We start from the raw sequence: 20,731 nt of genomic DNA on the forward strand, positions 1-20,731 counted from the left end.
TGGATAGAATGTTCTGTATATGTCTGTTAGGTCCATTTGTATGGTGTTGTTCAAGTTTGCTCTTTCCTTACTGGTTTTCTGTCTGGATGATCTATCTATCATTGAAAGTAAGTATTGAAGTCCCTTACTATTATTGTATTGTCATCTACCTCTTTCTTCAGTTCTGTTAATGTTTGCTTTATACATTTAGGTGCTCTAATGTTGAGTGCATTTATATTTACCAATGTTATATGCTCTTGATGAATTGACACCTTTATCATTGTGTGGTAACTTTCTTTATCCCTTGTGATAGTTTTTTACTTAAAGTCTATTTTGTCTGATATAAATATAGCCACCCCCGGCTGGACATGGTGGCTCACGCCTGTAATCCCAGCTCTTTGGGAGACCAAGGCGGGCGGATCACGAGGTCAGGAAATCAAGACCGTCCTCGCTAACATGGTGAAACCCTGTCTCTACTAAAAATACAAAAAATTAGCCGGGTGTGGTGGCAGGCGCCTGTAGTCCCAGCTACTTGGGAGGCTGAGGCAGGAGAATGGCATGAACCCAGGAGGCGGAGCTTGCAGTGAGCTGAGATGGCACCACTGCACTCCAGCCTGGGTGGCAGAGCGAGACTCTGTCTCAAAAATAAATAAATAAATATAGCCACCCCTGCTCTCTTTTGGCTACCATTTGTGTGGAATATCTTTTTTTTTATCTCTACTTTCAGCCTATGTGTCCTCTTACACACATAGGCCTTTACAGATGGCTTCAGCAGGGGAAGCCCTTACCAGGTAGCTCATCCAGAGATTCTTGGGGGGGCAACTGACAGGTTCTGCAGGTAGGTGGGCCTGGTGCCTTGGTCTTTGGGGGTAGCTTGGAGGCTGGGTCCTCTGCGGCAGGCCTGGCAGTGGAATCCACTAGGGTGGACCTTTTAAGTGGGTCTTCAGGTGAAACACCTGGAGCCCGGTAAGTAGATCTGCAGGAGCCAGCCTGGTGCAGGGGTGGGCCCTACCCTGAGCCTGCAGGGGCTGGCCTGATGCAGGGGTCCACTTGGCTGGGTCTGTGAGAGTGGACCTGGAGCCTTTAAGTTTTTTAAAGACAAGACTGGATCTTATTTCGAACCACCATCACATCTTGTACGGTGTCTGAAGTATATCAGGTGCTTATCAAGTTTATTTGTGTAGAGTCAGCCTTTAAACATTGTTCAGAGGCTTTGATGTAATGCAAAAATAAAATAAATGGAGACAGGTTACCCATGAGGAAATATTTGCTTCCAGATATTGTAGTACATTTCAGAATCAAGAGTATGCCACTGAGCTACAACTCAACAACAAACAAATAGCCTGAATAAAAAATAGGCAAAGAACTTGTATAGACATTTCTCCAAAAACAATATAGAAGTGACTAACAAGCATATAAAAAGAGGCTCAGCATCACTAATCATTAGGAAAATGCAAGTCAAAACCACAATGAGGTATCTCCTCACACAGATTAGGGTGGCTACTATTTTAAAAAGTGTTGGCAAGGATATGGAGAAATTGGAGCCCTGGTGCACTTTTGGTGAAAATGTAAAATGGTGCAGCTGCTACAGAAAACAGCGTAGTAGTTCCTAAAAAAAATTAAAAATAGGATTATCATATCCAGCAATTCCACTTCTGGATTATACATCCAAAAGAGTTGAAAGCAGGTTCTCAAAAAGATATTTGTACAACCATGTACATAGCAACATTATTCATGATAGCCAAAAGGTAGAAGCAACTTGTGTCTATTGACAGATAAATGAGTAAATAAAGTGTGGGGTGTGTGTGGATACAGATACACACACACACTTAAATAATATTTAGCCTTTAAAAGGGAGGAAATTCTGACATATGCTATTAATACAACATGGATGAGCCTTGAGGACATTATGCCAAGTGAAATAAGTCAGACACAAAATGACAAATATTATGTGATTCTACTTATATGAGCTACCTAGAATAGCCAACACAAAGTAATATGGTAAAAATCATAGAAAACACAAAGTAAAATGGTAGTTTCCAGGAGCTGGGAGGAGGAAGAAGTAGGTAACAGTTGCTTAATTGGTGATTGAATTTTATAAGATGAAAAAGTTTAGAGACGTGGTTGTACAACAATGTGAATATACTTAACACTACTGAACTATACACCTAAATAGTAAATAAATAGTTAAGATAGTACTTTTACCTAGGTCTGGGTTAACTTAAAGCTTTATTGGAAGGGCTTTGTGAAATGATTAAAGAAATTGTATCTTTATCTTTGGTTCTAATCTACGCTTTTGTTTCTTTTCACAGTGCAGCCTTCATATTCATGCTTCCTACAGCATCTCCCAGAAACTGAATGTTCCAATGGCCCCACTCTCAGAGCCGAATGCCGTAGGCATTGTCATTGCTCATGGTAAGGAACCTCCCACTCACCACCTCCAACTGGAACAGTGGCTGAGCACACTGAAACTCAGCCGCAGGCTTTGAATGCTCTGAGAAGAAACAGTGTGGATGCTTTTACATTCCTTTGGTAGAATTTCTTACATTATAACAACACTTTGGGTTTTTCATCAGCTTTTATCACAGAGAGCAACACAACTTCTCCGAAGTTTTTGGTGGTTTTCTTTCCTACTAAAAGAGGCTTGATGGGAAATAATCAGAATAAATTCATTCAACATTATTCTCTCTGGAGTAAATGCTCTCTGTTTCATTGCCTATTTGTGCTAATGAGATGGTGGATTATATTGCAGGTAGCGTGGGGGATGCCATCTCAGTGATGGTTCCAGATGTGTACATCTCAGATGATGGGGGTTACTCCTGGACAAAGATGCTGGAAGGACCCCACTATTACACCATCCTGGATTCTGGAGGCATCATTGTGGCCATTGAGCACAGCAGCCGTCCTATCAATGTGATTAAGTATGCATGAACTCATCTCACACACACTGTCTGCATAGAGGGCAACTGGGGGAATGTTCTTCAGTTTATTGGGGGGATGTTACAGACTATAATTCAAATTTTTGCATTTGACAGAACTATAGATAAGATTCTAGAAAGGATTGCTTTTCATTGGCAACTCAGATTAAATGGCATTGTTTTTTCTTCTGACTGCCTCTAGCTAACATATTTGTCACTTCTTAAAAACATTCTTTCTGGGTTGGGCACAGTGGCTCATGCCTGTAATCCCAGCGTTTTGGGAGGCCAAAGCAGGAGGATCGCTTGAGGCCAGGAGTTCAAGACCAGCCTGGGCAACATAGGGAGACTTTGTCCCTTGTCTCTAATATTATTTCAATCAAAAAAAAAACCATATATATATATATATGTGTGTATATATATATGTGTCTGTGTGTATATATATGTGTATATATATGTGTATATATGTGTATACATATGTGTATATATGTGTGTATATGTGTGTATATATATATATATTCTTTCTGTCTACAAAATTATTATGGAAGCGTTCAAGCACTCTAGATTGAAAATGACTTCTTAAGTATAAGTTCTGAGCTGGGTGCAGAGGCACACACCTGTAATCCCAGCACTTTGAGAGGCCAAGGTGGGTGGATTGCTTGAGCCCAGGAGTTCAAGACCAGCCTGGGCAATGTGACAAAACCCTGTCTCCACAAAAAAAAAAAAAGAAAAATTAGCTGGGCGTGGTGGTGCACGCCTTTGGTTCCAGCTACTTGGGAGGCCGAGGTGGGAGGATCACCTGAGGAGGTCGAGGCCACAATGAGCTGAGATCGTACCACTGCACTCCAGCCTGAGTGACAGAGTGAGATCCCGTCCCAAAAAAAAAAAAAAAAGAAGTGTAAGTTCTTATAAAATAATTTGATTGTTATTTATTTATTGAGACGGAGTTTTGCTCTTGTCACCCAGGCTGGAGTGCAATGGTGTAATCTTGGCCCACTGCAGCCTCTGCCTCCCAGGTTCAAATGATTCTTGCGTCTCAGTCACCTGAGCAGCTGAGATTACAGGCATGCACCACCACACCCAGCTAATTTTTGTGGTTTTTTGTTTTGCTTTGTTTTTTGTGTTTTGGTAGAGACGGGGTTTCGTTGTGTTGGTCAGGCTGGTCTCGAACTCCTGACCTCAGGTGATTCACCTGCCTCAGCTTCCCAAAATTCTGGGATTACAGGCGTGAGCCACCACAGCCAGCCTTAAATTTATTAATTTAAAAGCCAGTTCTTACCTGGGTCACTCTCCTGTCTTTTCTTTGAAATAATTTCTGTAAAGGTATTTACTTTCATATTCTCTCTGAACAAATCTCTTCCTTATCCTGTTAACTACAGACGTTAAAAGTTAAAATAGTTGGCTGGGTGCGGTGGCTCACGCCTATAATCCCAGCACTTTGGGAGGCCAAGGTGGGAAGATTACCTGAGGTCAGGAGTTCAAGACCAGCCTGCCCAACATGTGAAACTCCATTTCTACTAAAAATACAAAAATTAGCTGGTGTGGTGGCATGTTCCTGTAATCCCAGCTACTCAGGAGGCTGAGGCATGAGAATCACTTGAACCCAAGAGGCAGAGGTTGCAGTGAGTCGAGATCGCGCCACTGCACTCCAGCCCGGTGACAGAGCGAGACTCCAGCCTGGTGACAGAGCGAGACTCCATCTCAGAAAAAAAAAAAAAAGTTAAAATAATTGTCAGCCAATAAGCCACCACCTAAATGTAAGGGGTTTTGTCTGGTTTGGGATCAAAAAGCCAGAGTGGTTTTCTGAATTCCCAGTACACATTGATCCTCTGTCATGATCTTTCTGTAATTGTGGTTTCAGGTTCTCCACAGACGAAGGTCAATGCTGGCAAACCTACACGTTCACCAGGGACCCCATCTATTTCACTGGCCTAGCTTCAGAACCTGGAGCTAGGTCCATGAATATCAGCATTTGGGGCTTCACAGAATCTTTCCTGACCAGCCAGTGGGTCTCCTACACCATTGATTTTAAAGATATCCTTGAAAGGAACTGTGAGTGTCTCCTTTGACCTTTTCTACCAGAAACTTGCAAGTCCATTTTCCTAAATAATCAATATGGTTTAATTTCTTTTAGCTGGAATCAGCAGATGCATATGCATATGAAAGAGGATTGACAGATGTTCTGTGTGGGTGATTAAGTAATGGAATGGCATCAGAAAAACAGCCTCCTCCTTGGTGCTAGCACTGTCCAGGAGAAATATGAGGGCCACATATGTCATTTAAATTATTCTGTCAGCTATATTATAAAAGTAAAAAGAAAGGTGATATTAATAAAATAAACTTAATATATCCAAAATATTATCATTTCAACATTAAGCAATATTAACGGCCCAGAAAATAGCTTCAGAAAAGGATTCACAATGTTCATTGCACAGTGTCTCCGAAGTGTCACAAGCAAACCCTAACCTCACTGCCAAACAAAGGTGCTGGCATTATGCTAAGAAATAAGGGGAATGGCCAGGCGCGGTGGCTCATGCCTGTAATCCTAGCACTTTGGGAGGCCAAGATAGGCAGATCACGAGGTCAGGAGTTCGAAACCAGCCTGGCCAACAGAGCGAAACTCCATCTCTACTAAAAATAGAAAAATTAGCCAGGTAAGGTGGCGGGTGCCTGTAAGGTGGCGGGTCCCAGCTAGTTGGGAGATTGAGGCAGGAGAATCATTTGAACCCGAGAGGAAGAGGTTGCAATGAGCCAAGATCATGCCATTGCACTCCAGCCTGGGCGACAAGAGCAAGACTCTGTCTCAAAAAAAAAGAAGAAGGGGGATAAAGAAAAACACTGGAAAAAGGATGACCTGTAGTTAAGTGTTGGCATAATACAATAAAAGACTTAACGTTTCTAGACACTTTAGTTGAATTTGGTCCTTTGAGACTGTCATGGGCTCATTTCCTCAGCGTGTTGATTTAGTGACTCCTGAAGGAGCAGACCCTTGGTTTGGACCTCACTTTTCCATAAGACGTTCAAATAGATTTAATGCCTGAGGGTCGCTGTCATCTAAATCCATTCAGTAGACTGTACAGAAGCTGGCTTGGGAGTTCTCCCCTCAGCAGGCAGTTCCCAGTTACCCCTAAAGTGTAATGTCATTAAAAGATTTGTTAAGCACCTGCTCTTTAGCAGGCTGTATGCTGATCTTCATATCCCAAAGGATAAAACCTAATCCACTGTCTTTAGGTCACAGCCTTTGAGTCATTTTTCCAGTAGATGATACGACATACTAAGCCAGAAACTAGGTTTATCAGCAATCTGCATTTGAGAGCCGGTCAACTGAGCTAGAAGTCTAGGAAGAGAATGTTTTCCCTTCTGCCTTAAGCCAATGAACACATGGTGAAATTGAACCTGTGCTCTTGGCTAATTAGTATCTTGTCCTAAACAAAGAGCTCCCTGGTCCTGAGTGGAGAATATCTGGTTGCTTACCTCTAACAGCTCCTACTGACTGAGGGCGTAGGTGTGCAAGACACACACAGCAGCCTCTTAGTTTGGAAGGAACTTGAGAGATTTTCTATCCAGCTTCCCACTTCAAAACAAATAGGGTTTTTCCTAATCCTCAGATGGATGTTGAGAGGGAAGGAATACTCTTTTGGCATGAGGAAATGCGATTGCTAGTAGGCTCTAGACTAGTGTAACTTTTTGTTTGCAATTCCAAAATGAAGGAATAGGTTGAGTCAGACATTCTCACTTTCCCTCTCCTTGTTCTTCCTATAGCCTGGCAGCTGCCTCCCGTGGGTGGGTTCTGTGCTGTGTACTTTCCTGAACAGTGTGTCTCTCCTTTAGGTGAAGAGAAGGACTATACCATATGGCTGGCACACTCCACAGACCCTGAAGATTATGAAGATGGCTGCATTTTGGGCTACAAAGAACAGTTTCTGCGGCTACGCAAGTCATCCGTGTGTCAGAATGGTCGAGACTATGTTGTGACCAAGCAGCCCTCCATCTGCCTCTGTTCCCTGGAGGACTTTCTCTGGTATCAGCATTCCTCAGATTTCTCTGTCTCCCTTTCCCTGTTGGAGGAGGTGAAAGACAGTTTTCTTATAGGGCTAACAAATATTGAAATCCAGCCGGGTGCGGTGGCTCACACCTGTAATCCCAGCACTTTGGGATGCCAAGGCAGGCAGATCACTTGAGGCCGGGAGTTCGAGACCAGCCTGGTCAACATGGTGAAACCCTGTCTCTACAAAAAACAAACAAACAAAAAAAAATTAGCAGGGCGTGGTGGCGCACGCCTATAATCCCAGCTGCTCAGGTGGCTGAGACACAAGAATCACTTGAACCTGGGAGGCAGAGGTTGCAGTGAGCTGAGATCATGCCGTTGCACTCCAGCCTGGGGGACAGAGCAAGACTCTTGTCCCAAAAAAAACTGAAACCCTTTCCCCCAAGAGTGGAGAACTGCTGCTTCTTATCAAGGAAGCTGAGGCACAGAGAAAGGAAACCAGAATTGTTAATAATGAAACAGATAGCACATATTAGACAGTTAATTATTGGGCAGAACCAGCAACAAACCCGAGAAATCCTGAGTTGACAGTGGTATGAAGCAGAGGAGTGATATAAGAAAGAAGAGAATAAAACAAACAAAAATCTGTAGAAAATGAAAAGACAGAAACACCAAAAGAAGTGGTAGAGGAGCAAAGAGGAAATTGGACTTTAGAAAACAGCCTGAGGCCAGGCACGGTGGCTCATGCCTGTAATCCCAGCACTTTGGGAGGCCGAGGCGGGTGGATTGCTTAAACTCAGGAGTTTGAGACCAGCTTGGGCAATATGACGAGATCCTGTCTCAAACAAAAAAAAAAAAAAAGAAAGAAAGAAAAAACCCCTTGACAGCATGAGCTCAGCAGGCAGACACTAGGTTTTGGATCCTCTGCAAGAATCAAGGCAGAGAGATGGTGGTTGGTCCTGAGACTAGAGGTGACATCAGTATAGTCATGGTCCCATCAAGGTTTAGAGGCCATCAAAGTGGACTCCCTAGAGTTCAGGACCATCCAGACTTAAGGATTAGTTACTTGGCTGGCATTGGGTTAGTTGATTATATAAGGGCATGAGTCCCTGGATAGCTTAAATGAGGTAATTTTTGGGCAAATAAGAGGAACTGCTTCACATCACAGATGATAATCTTTTGGAACTTGTTACCTGCAAAAGATACTGACACAAGATAAAAGTAGATCCTAAAGGATTTGGACAAAGAAGGCAGGCAGATAGCAGCCATGGCCCTTTATGTCATGTTCTCTCAAATCGCAGGTGACAGTAGAATATAGGTCTGACCAAAATGCAGGTCTGACCCAGTGTGGTTTCTCCTGCATGGCTCACACCTGTGTGTGGCATGATTAAGGGTCCTCCCTTCTCTGTTTCAGTAAGGATCACCTTTGGTGTTCCAGTAGGGCTGGAGGTCATCAATAAACCTGTAACACTCTAAAGGGTTCTCTCCTATCCTCGACTCCAAATATGCCAAGCTCTTCACCTGTGCTTCTCCTCTTCTCCAGCAGTGCCATGGTTTTTCAGACCTCCATGCCACTGCACATGATGCTCCCTCTGCCTGAAAAGTCTTTCCACAGTCCCTGCTTCACCCCCAAGTCTGGCGACTTCCCACTTAGCCTTTCATACTTAGCTCAGGTATCACCACTAGATGGGCTTTCCCTCATCTAGACCCCCAGAGTTCCCCTATTACAGCACTTACTAAATTTTAATTACTATTTATAGGTTTGCTTCCATCATTAAGCCCCAAATTCCTTGGAAGCATATTCTATTTGATAATAATATAGTAATCATGATAGCAGCTAACATTTATTGAGCACTAACTTTATACTAGGCACTATCCTAAGCAATTTACATTTAACCTCGCAACAGAGAGGACATGACTGATACGCCTGTGGGAAGTGGCAGAGCTGGGATGTGAAACTGGCATCCCAACTCCAGAGCCCACATGTTTGGGAAGTGGGTCCTTTATGAATGAGAAGCGTACTCAAAAAAATCCAGAAATTTCTGATTGAATACCTAAAACTCTTATCCGAATTTCCTCCTGTTATTTGAGGGGTGATATCTTCAGCATCTTTTGTTCTCCATACCCTCTCTCCTAAATACTTACCAGGAAAACCTTGAAATACAAGCAGCATCCATATATTCCCCAAATACTCATTGAATACCAGCTATGCGCAGGTAATGAAAAGTGATAATGGAAAATTTGTTGCAAAACAGAAGGTGCCGGGTGCCATGGGGATTTAGAAAAGGAAGAGAATATTTCATGTAGAGCTGAAAGGAAGTGGGTCAAAGAAGGCCTTGTTGAGGAGGTGGTATGAGAGCTGAGCGTTGACAAATGGTAGGATTTGACCATGAGCATCTGGGAAGAAGCAGCTCATCAATGCCAGTGGACTGCTGCAAGCAGAGACACCAACAGCATGATCAAGGAAGGGTGTCCTGGAAGATAGGCCATTGGGGAAGTCACAGTAGTCATGATAAAGAAGTAAGTAGGGCCCAGAAGGAGGATCCTCAGGCTAAATTTTCCACTGAGATAGTGGGAAGGAAGGTAATGTCATGGACGAATACGGAAATGATAAGGAGAGCCTGGCACAAAGGAGAAAACATGATGTATTTTGAGCATCTTATTTCTTTGAGGTTTTGTCAGCATATTTAGGTGGGATATCCAGCATGTATTTGAAATATAGGATTAGAACTCAAGAGAGGTAAAACCTGGAAGTTTTAGTTGCAACCAAAAATAGTTGTGATCACTAAGGGAGAGCAGATAGAGAAAAAGAGAATGCATTATACCTGCCCCCTGCCCCCGGCAAAAGACTACATTTATGGGTTAGGAAGAAAGAAGAGCAAGCAGTGGCGGGGGCAGCAGAGGGCAGAGAAACAGATGAGTGCAGCTTTACCAATGCCAAGGTGGGCAGGGGCACAACAGTATGTCAGATGCTGCAGAATGGGTGGTCTGGGTGAATGAGACCCGAGAGGGCTCCACTGAATTTGATGATTATTGAGCCTTAGGGGCACTGCAGACACTCATTTTCTTTTCTTTTTTTTTTTTTTTTTTTTGAGACGGAGTCTCGTGCTGTCGCCCAGGCCGGAGTACAGTGGTGCGATCTCAGCTCACTGCAACCTCCACCTCCCGGGTTCAAGCGATTCTTCTGCCTCAGCCTCCCGAGTAGCTGGGATTATAGGCACACACCACTGCACCTGGCTAATTTTTTGTATTTCTAGTAAAGACGGGGTTTCACCATGTTGGCCAGGCTGGTATTGAACTCTTGACTTCAGGTAATCCGCCTGCCTCGGCCTCCCAAGTGCTAGGATTATAGGCATGAGCCACCACGCCCGGCCCAGACACTTATTTTCAAAGTTGCAGAAGGGGTCAAAGCCAAAATGCGTGGAAGAAAAAATAAATGAGTAAATAAAATAGGACAAGTAAAAAAATATTCTTTTGAGAAATGTGGGTAGTAAGGGAGAGGTGGGTTAAGGAAGTAATTTCTAAGGTCAAGACATGCAGGCTAAGGAGACGCTGCCAGCTGAGTGGGAGAGATTGATTGTTCCCCTCATACTCAGGGAAGCAAGGCCCCAGGGCAGGTCGGAGGAGGGGAACCAAGGATGCTCATGGAATCAGCCCTGGAGATTGTCAGCAGACATTGTTTCTTTGGGGTAAACAGGAAAAGGAGAGCAGTGGGTGGCACTATGGAGAGATGGGGTAGAATGGAGGACAGAAAAAGGTGTTCACATGGAAGGCAAAGACTATCTAAGAAGCTAAGAGGAACAGAAGTGGGGAAGACAGAAAAATTTGCCGTGTACTGCAAGGGCAACATAATAATGACATTTGGAGGTAAAGAAAAGAATTGCTGGCTGGGCGCAGTGACTCATGCCTGTAATCCCAATACTTTGGGAGACTGAGGCAGGTGGATCTCTTGAGCTCAGGAGCTTGAGATCAGGCTGGGCAATACGGCAAAACTCTTTCTACAGAAAATACAAAAATTAGCAGGCACAGTGGTTCACGCCTGTAATGCCAGCACTTTGGGAGGCTGAGGTGGACAGATCACTTGAGCCCAGTAGTTCAAAACAAGCCTGAGCAATGTGTCAAGACCTCATCTTTACAAAGAATTAGACGAGCATGGTGGTGCATGCATGTGGTTCCAGCTCCTTGGGAGGCTGAAGCGGAAAGATCACTTGAGCCCAGGTGGTTGAAGCTACAGTGTTCGTGCAGCTGTACTCCAGCCTGGGCAACAGAGCGAGACCCTGTCTCAAAAAAAAAGCGGGGAGGGGGAAGAAAAGAAAAGAATTGCCAAGTATCCCTGAGTTGAGAGCTGCTGCTGATGCTGAGGTTTCTGTGTGAGTCTCCACCCCTCTGCAGGCTGCATCAGTCACCTCCCTGCGCCTGAGCTGCCTGCAGTGCACAGCCTTGGGGCCCTAGCTAGTCCTACCCCCACCAGGCCTGACCCATAAGCTTCTTTTCCTTAATAAGGCCCTCTCTGGCGGGGCACGGTGGCTCACACCTGTAATCCCAGCACTTTTGGAGGCCAAGGTGGGCGTATCACAAGGTCAGGAGTTTGAGACCAGCCTGACCAACATGGTGAAATGCTCTCTCTACTAAAAATAAAAAATTAGCCAGGCATGGTGGCATGCACCTGTAATCCCAGCTACTCAGAAGGCTGAGGCAGGAGAGTCGCTTGAAGCCGTAGGCAGAGGTTGCAGTGAGCCAAGAACACGCCACTGCACTCCAGCCTAGGCGAGAGAGCGGGACTCCATCTCAAAAAAAAAAAAAGGCCCTCCCCGTGTCTGTTTTCCTAAATCGACCTCCTTCAGAGGTGTCACAGGACTTCCTGAGCTACTTTCTAACAACCCAAGACTGGAATGTTAACCATCCACTACCCCACGTAACCCTTCATTGCTAGTCACTTAACGGTCTTCCAGCTGCTTTGAAAGGTACTTTATTTGCTGACTCTTGCAGTGATTTTGGCTACTACCGTCCAGAAAATGACTCCAAGTGTGTGGAACAGCCAGAACTGAAGGGCCACGACCTGGAGTTTTGTCTGTACGGAAGAGAAGAACACCTAACAACAAATGGGTGAGGTGGCCTTTTCTCCCTTGTCACGATGGATGAGGTGTTCTTGTTCAGAGTGAAAGCTGCTTCTCTCCACACTGAGATCCAAGCCCTACTTTAGAGCACTATTTTTGGCGGGGTTGGGGAGGGGCAGGATATGAAGGCCTCCTTCAAGGGTCAACTACAGGAGGTGAGCCATGAGTGCTTGGTGTCAGAGGACTCAACCCCACCAACACCACGAGGCAGAGGGCAGGAGAACAAGCTCGGCCAGATCCTGCACCCCTGCCTCCCGCCCAACCGCCCCCAGGAAGGGAGGAGAGGCTAGGGACCCACAGGCAGAACGACAGAAGCGTCCCATCCACCATGAACGTCCATCGCTCGTCTGACACAGTTTAGGCACAGCCAGGGAGAGCTCTGTCTGATAGGACTTTCTTTGGTAATGGAAGTGTTCTGTAATTTGCTGTGCCCAATATGATAGTCACCAGCCACACATAGCTGTGGACACTAGTGTAACCGAGGAACTGAAATTTTCATTTTAATCAATTTTAAGTAGCCACCATATTGGACAGTGCTGCTCTAGACGGGCCTCATTACCTCGCTCCCCTGATAACTTCCCCTCTCCCATTTTGTACCACTTGTTAATGAGCTTTTTTGGGGTCAGATTTCTTTGGCACAGTCTCTTAGGTAGAAAGAACAGGCATGTTTCTGACAGCAGGGGACAGAGATGCTTAGTTTGCTTAAGGCCTGAAACTACACAAAATATCCCCCAAAACATCCCTGTGGACATTCCCCCCAGGCCTGAAAGATGACGTAAGGATGGGAAGCTTTTCGGCAGCTTTTCAAATCTTGTTTCCAAGAAATAGGCAGGTACCCAGGAATACATCCTTATCTTCTGTTACCAAATCTTCTTTGCCTGGTAGGTACCGGAAAATTCCAGGCGACAAATGCCAGGGTGGGGTAAATCCAGTTCGAGAAGTAAAAGACTTGAAAAAGAAATGCACAAGCAACTTTTTGAGTCCGGAAAAACAGGTATGTTAAAATAGGTCTAGTTTTCAGGTACAAATGGGATTTTGTGTTCTGCTAAGAAAAATCAAAGTTAAAGCATCAAGAGTTTTGTTACTGATAAAAAGTGGTCAAACTACTTCTCTCAGGCTTCCCTTATACAGGAAGCTGTTAGCATGAAGGATGGGTCATGTAACCTAGTGATAAGCTCACCCTACTGAAAGCTCTTTTCTTATTGAGGGTTGGGGGATGATATTCTGTAAAGTTGTAAAATTCTTAAAATCATACAGTTGTGGAAATTTCTGAGGCTGAGAGTCATTTAGGAAAACAAAAAGGTTGTCTGTGGGCTGGGTACAGTGGCTCACACCTGTAATCCCAGCACTTTGGAAGTCCAAGGCAGGCAGATCACTGAGGTCAGGAGTTCAAGACCAGGCTGTCCAACATGGTGAAACCCTGTCTCTGCTAAAAATACAAAAATTAAAATTACAAAAATTAGCTGGGTGTGGTGGTTTACACCTGTAGTCCCAGTTACTCGGGAGGCTGAGGCAGGAGAATCATGTGAACCTGGGAGGTGGAGGTTGCAGTGAGCCGAGATCGTGCTGCTACACTCCAACCTGGGCAACAGAGCAAGACTCCGTACCAAAAAAAAAAGGTTGTCTGTGAAGGGCCATGACCTGGAATTGTGCATGTGTGGAAGAGAAGAGCACTGGGCAATAGGTAGGGTGGATCTCTGACCAAGTCATGTTAAGTATGTTCAAAGTGAAAAATTGAGCTATGGTAATGGGCTGGTTTTGATTTAAATGAAGCAAGTTACCTGTCGGGCATGGTGGCTTACTCCTGTATAGTCCCAGCACTTTGGGAGGCTGAGGTGGGGAGATCAGTTGAGGCTATGAATTGGAGAGCAGCCTGGGCAACATGGAGAAACTCAATCTTTACCAAAAAAATACAAAAATTAGCCGGATGTGGTGGTGTGTGCCTGTAGTCCCAGCTACTCAGGAGGCTGAAGGGAGAGAATCACCTGAGCCTGGGAGGTCAAGGCTGCAGTGAGCCATGATCATATCACTGCACTCCAGCCTGGGTGACAGGTGAGATCCTGTCTCAATTAAAAAAAAAAAAAAAAAAAAAAAAGGTTATGAGGCTGCATCCAAATCTGTATCACTGAACTACCTGTGGAACTGGAGATGTGTAAAGAGGAAACCTCTTGATAATGAAACACTAGACCAGCAGCATGACTTCAGATGCTCAACAGCAGGCCCGTTTCCCAATTCGTAATAGGAGAGGTCAAGCTGGATCACCTGCAGTCCCTCCTCTCTGCTGTTCTAAGGGATGAGGGACTGACAAGGGGTGGGATTAAGGAGATGATGGGAGAGGAGTGTGTGGGTGTGTGTATTGGTAAGGGGGCGAGTTCCTCCTGTGCACCCTTGTCCTGGGCTCCTGGTGACTCTCCTCAGAGTGTTCGTGTGTGTGATTGCACAGGACTCCCACCCACAGGGACACAGCTTGTCCTAGAATCCAGCTCTGCCTCCTCTGGGATACATTGAAAACACACACTCCCTATTTCCCACCCAGAAGCAGGTAGGTCACATGCAAACAGTGATATGATAAGACTTATTTATAATAATATATAAAAAGTTAAGTAAACAAATCTTGGTGTCATATAATGGCCTGCCTGGTTCTTCTGACACAGCTTCTTCCCAGATAATGGCCCTGTTCTAGAGTCATTCAGCCTACTGTTACAGTAGTCTCCCTTTCCTACTCCACCCTTAAGCCCCAAGACTTGTGAACAGTGGTAGTGTGAAGCAATCATACTTGATCTAGGCAGTTGCCCAGGCTTCCAGTGTAACTTTGACATTTAAACCACAGAATTTGAAGGTTCAAGGCAGTTGGAGCTAAGATGACTCTCTGCCAGCTATAATATTCTCCTGGTAACACTGAGATGGTTCATCTTGGGGGGTTGGAAAAGAGCCATCATTAAGCGCATCAGGACTGCAGATCATTCACAAAGAGATGAGGGGAATGAGTGGCTGCCTTGACCTCAGTCCTAGGATATGCATGCCTAAAACTTTTGTGTTTGTGTTTTAATTTCTCAAGAATTCCAAGTCAAATTCTGTTCCAATTATCCTGGCCATCGTGGGATTGATGCTGGTCACAGTCGTAGCAGGAGTGCTCATTGTGAAGAAATATGTCTGTGGGGGAAGGTAAGGAACACAGAAGTCAATCCAAGGTACTGAGTTCAAGCCAGAAGGCTGATCTAGGGCATATGGCTGAGTCTACTCTTGGCAAAAACTAGGTACTTGCAGTACTGTTCCTGAAAAATCAGGCCCAAATCTTCTCATGTCGTACATTTTTCATATGTCAACCATGGACTGTGCTTTCTGTGTCTGTGATGCGTTCCTGAGTGTATAAAACTGAGAAAGTCCACAGTCCTGTAAGAAGTGCACCCCTGCTGTGTACCACCGAGTGTTAAGGAGGTTTCTGTTCACAGGTTCCTGGTGCATCGATACTCTGTGCTGCAGCAGCATGCAGAGGCCAATGGCGTGGATGGTGTGGATGCTTTGGACACAGCCTCCCACACTAATAAAAGTGGTTATCATGATGACTCAGATGAGGTGAGGCTATTTCTTCTTGAATGGTAGTACCCCCCCCACCCAAAAATACAAGAAAATAAAGTCTGTCTTCTATTCATGATCAAGATATGCCAGGGCCAAGGCGACTTAATGACCATAAGATTTGGCAAGCCCAGAAACTAGGTGATTGCTTTTGAAATAGGAGTGTTGTGGTCTGTCGGTAATATGGTGCATGTCTTTTTCAGGACCTCTTGGAATAGCTCTTCAGAGGAGCTGGACCCAGCATGGATGGTGGAACCACAGTACCTCTTACACTCCCTGTGGCTCCAGCTTCGGGAAATAAATTTCCCATTGCGAGGGACCCAGCTCTGTTTCTGCTGCTTCCATCAAAGCCAAAAGGACCTACACTAAAGAAATGCAGGGTTTGGGTGGGGAACCCTGAGTACTTTTTTACAATTGGCTCTGAGAAAAAGGGAGACATTTTAAATTCTTTAACTTCTTATTTCTCGTCCTGTCTCTTTGCAAAGTATGGGCTTTTGTTTTTGTTTTTTAAGGGAAACGAAATGGAATTCAAAGGGACCTTTTCACTAACCCCACTTCTGTGTGTTCTGCATGGCGCCTGCCCCAGGGCATCTGCCAACTCCAGCATCAGCTCTCACAGTGTACTTGGTACCATCCCTGGGCTCTGCTGGCGAGACGAAACAGCTGTAGAGATGAAAACAGGCTGCAGAGGCTGGCACAGCCTGGCCGGCTTTTCTCCATCTGGGGACAGTCCTACTCCAAGAACACTGCACACCAGCTCCTCACACAGATCCCACTTACTCTTTTTTTTTTTTCAGAGACCACAGACCACAGTGATTTTTCTTTTCCCTTGTTTAGGCAATACCCTTGTTAATTGCCCTTTGGCAACTAACTTAACCATGTGCTTCCCACACAGTACATCAGGAAAACTTACAGGGCAATATTTTTAACTTGGGGCAGGAAGAAGGGAGCAGCAGAGAATTGACTAGATATAGCACCTATTAAAAGAGAAACTCTTGCTTCTTCTGAGATTTTTCAAGCTGTGCTTTGTGTGTGTGCCAGTAGACTTACTCAAGGACAGGGTACAAACTTAGCTGGAAGTCTGCCCAGGCTGAATGATCTCTTCCCTAGAGTTGATTGTCGGGTACACAGTGTGAACCCCCGAAGACGGAACCTCACAGTCTTCCATGTTCCCTTCTTAACTGTCGTGTGGCTCGTTGCTAAATCATGACAATGGCTGCCTATCTGCTGCTTCTTAGGTTGCTGTTGTACATGGAACCAGGACTAGAGATTTTTTCAGATTTATAGACTTAAAAAATTAGAATTTTATTACCAGGCTTTCCTTCTCACCCCTTTTTTCTGACTTTGCCAAGTAATTTGTTGACACGAAAATTTTGGAGGAACCAATTGAAAACACACTTCCAGTCTAGATGATGCTTTGTGTGATACATTAAGTTCTTATTTTGGATTAAAAGAAGTTTTCCATTTGATACTTCTCTAAATTAAATAAATTATAGAATGTAGTTGGGTGGATTTTGGGGTGGCCATATAGTAATGGAAAGCTGCAATAATTAGTTTTAATACAGCTTGAATATTTGCTATATAGAAATATAGTATGGAAAGTTTTTGGTCTTAATGTAGCTACTGTGCGGGTCACAGTTTCTCCCAATGATTATGACTGGGACATTCTTTGGTAGATACCATTTGCTACTAGTTTATTTTGTGGCTAGAAAGTCAGTTTTGTGTGTTTTTTTTTTTTTATTTGAAGTGCCAAATTAACTTTTGTCAGAATGTGAGCAGATGGCTAAGTTCTCTCCTCCCCAGAATGGATTAACAGCTGCGTGGAAAGTCGGGGAGAGAGTGGATGGAGACTTTTAGAGACGTTAAAACTGCAGTAGAATGAAATGAGTCAGGGAGCTTCAGTTAGAAAATAAAGTTGAGGCAGTTTTTGTGAAGATAATATGGTTAGGGCTGGAGTGCACTAGTCTTTTTGCTTATTCATTTTGCATGGTTTTAAAATTAAAAATAATTCCGAAGATATACCAGCTCACAAATGAAAATGTCAGCCTCTGCCCCACCCTCCCTCCTGCCCAAAGTGAATTTGGTACTCAGAAAAGAACTGTTTACACCACTCACCTTTCTCCCAGCATGTACTCACTGTGGGCAGATGCACCAATACATGGTAATCCTCTTACTCGTTTTAAGACGTAGGAAACTTAATATTCTTCTCTAACCGTATACGATAGGGCTCTTCGCTTTTAATGATATCTGGGATTTCTGTGGAACTTGGCAAATTTTCAGAGCACCTTCACTCACATAATGTCATTTGAACCTCACAATGTTCTTGGGATGGAGTCAGTTGTTCAGGGTCCCCGTGTGTGTGATAAGCAGTGCTGGCTGGCTGTCTTCAGAACTCTTGGAAATCTTTACACATGCGAGTGCTGACCACTTTGAGCAAGGCTGCCTTCTTGTAGATGACTTGCTGTTCTTTATGACAAGGATCAGTGGCATTTGTTTCCGAGCAGTATTTAGCACCTTTTTGCCTCCTTGGTGAACAGAAAATTGTATTTTCCTGTCTTTCATGGCTGAAAACAAAAGTAATGGGAATTTTAAATATGTTTGCAGAAACTGCCCCTCCCCTCATTGAGGGTCACTGCTCAAGAGTGCAGGAGTGGACTCTCCACTGATGGGTCTCCCTCCCCATCCTGGTTTCCACCCCGGGCTGGCTAGCTCTGTTGGTTTGAAGACTGACAGCCAGCCTGGCTCATTCTCATTATTGGCTAGTTAGCTTTCTTTATCAACCTGCTCACTCACAAATGTGTGCCCCTCAGCCAGAGAGTAAGAGAGCCCAAATCTGTTACAGCTTCTAAAAAAATAGATTTCTAATTTGTCCTACTCATGTTAGGAGCATTATCTTTGAAGGTAAAACATAGTGTATCATTGTGTAAACTCCCAGGCTTGATGTAGCAGAAGAGATCATTTCTGGAGGCTTCAGCAGTGGAATTTAGCATTATAAGAGAGATTGGACAAACCAGTCCAAAGTGGTCCGAGTTCTTAAATCCAGGTAGGGAACTCACTCTTCTTTCTTCTCTGGACCTAATTGGGCATTGGGCTTTAGTGAGACCACAGACCAGGCCCGTCTCTCCTGTAGGCTTTTAATTCAATGGCAACTCTATTTCGAAGAATAAAAGCCTTTGGAGAGTTGTGGCAGTTCTGGGGGCGGGCTCAGGAGAGTCCATAGATCAGCCGTAACTGGAACGTAGAATCTACGTCTGCCTCTGAATGGACTTCCCACCTCCTCTCTCTTGCTCTGATGCTTGCCTCTGGGCCTCTCCATGCCCAAGCTGGTCTTTCCTCCTTGACAGGCTGGTAATGTGCTGGCCACCTCCAGCTCCTGCATCGAGTCTGTAAACCAGAGCTGGTTCTCATGGCCTTCGTCACGATACCAGGATACGGAGGGGAGCCCAGGGCCATCCACACCCACCCCAGGGTAACGGGGCTGGCCTGGCATTAGTCATTATTTAGTTTCCAGGCCAACCATCCAGGTAGAGATTCCCTCTTTCCTTTGAGCAGTGCTCTCAAGAGCTCCGTGCCTGTCCACAATGACCTAGAGTGCATCCTGCTCATTGTCAGTGTAGCCCCTCGCCCCTATATTCATCCAGGATACTTGGAAGTGCTAAAATAGGAAGGGATTCGGCTTTCAACTTTGCTACCATCTTCCCTGAAGCAGGAAAATGAACATGGACTTAAATGTCCTTTGAAAAAACCAAAGTTTTAAGATTTGCTGTGTGATGAAGTGACAGGGAGAGCCGGAGTCAGCAGGTGCCAGACTTTCTGTTCTGTCTGCCATGGGTTTGTCCAGCTCAGGTAGCTCTAGGAGCACCATCCTGCCCTAGCAGAGCCCAGGCCTTGCCCTCATGAAGCATCATTGAAATAGCAGGAGCATGTTGATTTCTTGGTTAGGTTGCATTATAATAACAAGAGTCAGAACATTAATTTGAAACAACTTGCAGTATGCATTTCTTCACACCAGTACATTCTTAAGTGTACTTGTTTATAAGGAATAACATAAACTAATCTGTACCTTTATATATATGTGTGTGTACATATATACATATATAAACTGTATAGTGTACATGGTAATGATTTATTGCTATGCCCCAGATCCTTAATGTAGTTCTCATCCTCCGCATGCCCTCAGCCACAAGCGGGTGACTGACTGTTCCCTGATGATTTGGCCCACCTCCTGTGTTTGGACCTCTAGGGAGGAGGGTTTTGGTCATCATACTCTCCTTATCCTCGTGCACAGAAATGCTCAGGGTCCCCATGTGCCTGTTGTTCAGCCCTCTCTCTTGTTCCCTTTCTGAGCATGTGGTCCTTCCCCAAGCTGTGGGACAGCTGCCTTCCCACGAAAGTGTAAAGCAGTATTAAGATCATTACTGCATGTGCCCTAAAAACCCAAGTTTTCTATTCCCTTGGGACAGAAAATTGCATGTGAGGTGGGATAATCGAGTTTCAGTGACCCACGTCAGTTACACATTAAAGCCAGACCCCATAATAAAATTCCACAAAATGGAAATAAAACTCAAATTTCTTTAGCATTGTGTAAATAAATCTGAATGTGTTTAACTTTGTACTGGTAATTTTCTGTATATTTGGAATATTTGGGTTAAAAATAAAACAGACTGGACTTTGTTACCTGACCTACTGAAATGACTAAGCTACAGTTTGTTGATATACTTTTTCCAGTTTTCTTGCTTCAGAATCAGACTCCAGCAACCAGAGAACAAGCCATTTAAAGAGCCAGGACTGTACATTTATAGCATGAAATGTATTCGGTCATCTATGAGGAAAACGTCTCACAAAAATGTGAGCCATAAATTACCTAATTTTCTTGTTCTTCATTTTCTTGCTCTTAGTGCTCATACAGATCTTCCTCCCGTGGGTGTGTATACGACCAGCTTTCTTGTTCTTCCTCCTAGAAAGTCTACGCACCCACCCCACATACCTTCACAGGTTTCAGTTGCTACACTCTTCCTTCTGGACACAGCAACAGATAATTACTCCTTGAATTCTGTGTTCTTTTGAGCAGGTTTGACCCCTGGCGGCACTGAGAAGTTCAGCTTTGTAACTTCCCATCTGCTCCTCTTACATTTCTCTTGCTGTTCTTACGGGCC

General features: G+C 44.5%; 1 protein-coding gene across 3 annotated transcripts in view; it reads left to right on the top strand.

Annotated features, from left to right (window-relative positions):
• Positions 1 to 20,257, top strand: part of SORT1 (sortilin 1) — an 88,237-nt gene extending 67,980 nt beyond the window's left edge. For all 3 annotated transcript variants that reach the window (XM_055114907.2, XM_034932867.3, XM_055114918.2), the window contains exons 12-20: positions 2,292 to 2,394; positions 2,732 to 2,900; positions 4,756 to 4,946; positions 6,726 to 6,915; positions 11,872 to 11,988; positions 12,885 to 12,993; positions 15,058 to 15,164; positions 15,452 to 15,575; positions 15,779 to 20,257. In XM_055114907.2, the coding sequence (XP_054970882.1) occupies positions 2,292 to 2,394; positions 2,732 to 2,900; positions 4,756 to 4,946; positions 6,726 to 6,915; positions 11,872 to 11,988; positions 12,885 to 12,993; positions 15,058 to 15,164; positions 15,452 to 15,575; positions 15,779 to 15,793 (1,125 nt within the window). In that variant the 3' untranslated portion in view covers positions 15,794 to 20,257. The remainder of the gene's footprint in view (positions 1 to 2,291; positions 2,395 to 2,731; positions 2,901 to 4,755; positions 4,947 to 6,725; positions 6,916 to 11,871; positions 11,989 to 12,884; positions 12,994 to 15,057; positions 15,165 to 15,451; positions 15,576 to 15,778) is intronic.
• Positions 20,258 to 20,731: the final 474 nt, after the last annotated feature.

The sequence above is a fragment of the Pan paniscus genome, chromosome 1 (assembly GCF_029289425.2).
Source record: "Pan paniscus chromosome 1, NHGRI_mPanPan1-v2.0_pri, whole genome shotgun sequence".
NCBI lineage: Eukaryota > Metazoa > Chordata > Mammalia > Primates > Hominidae > Pan > Pan paniscus.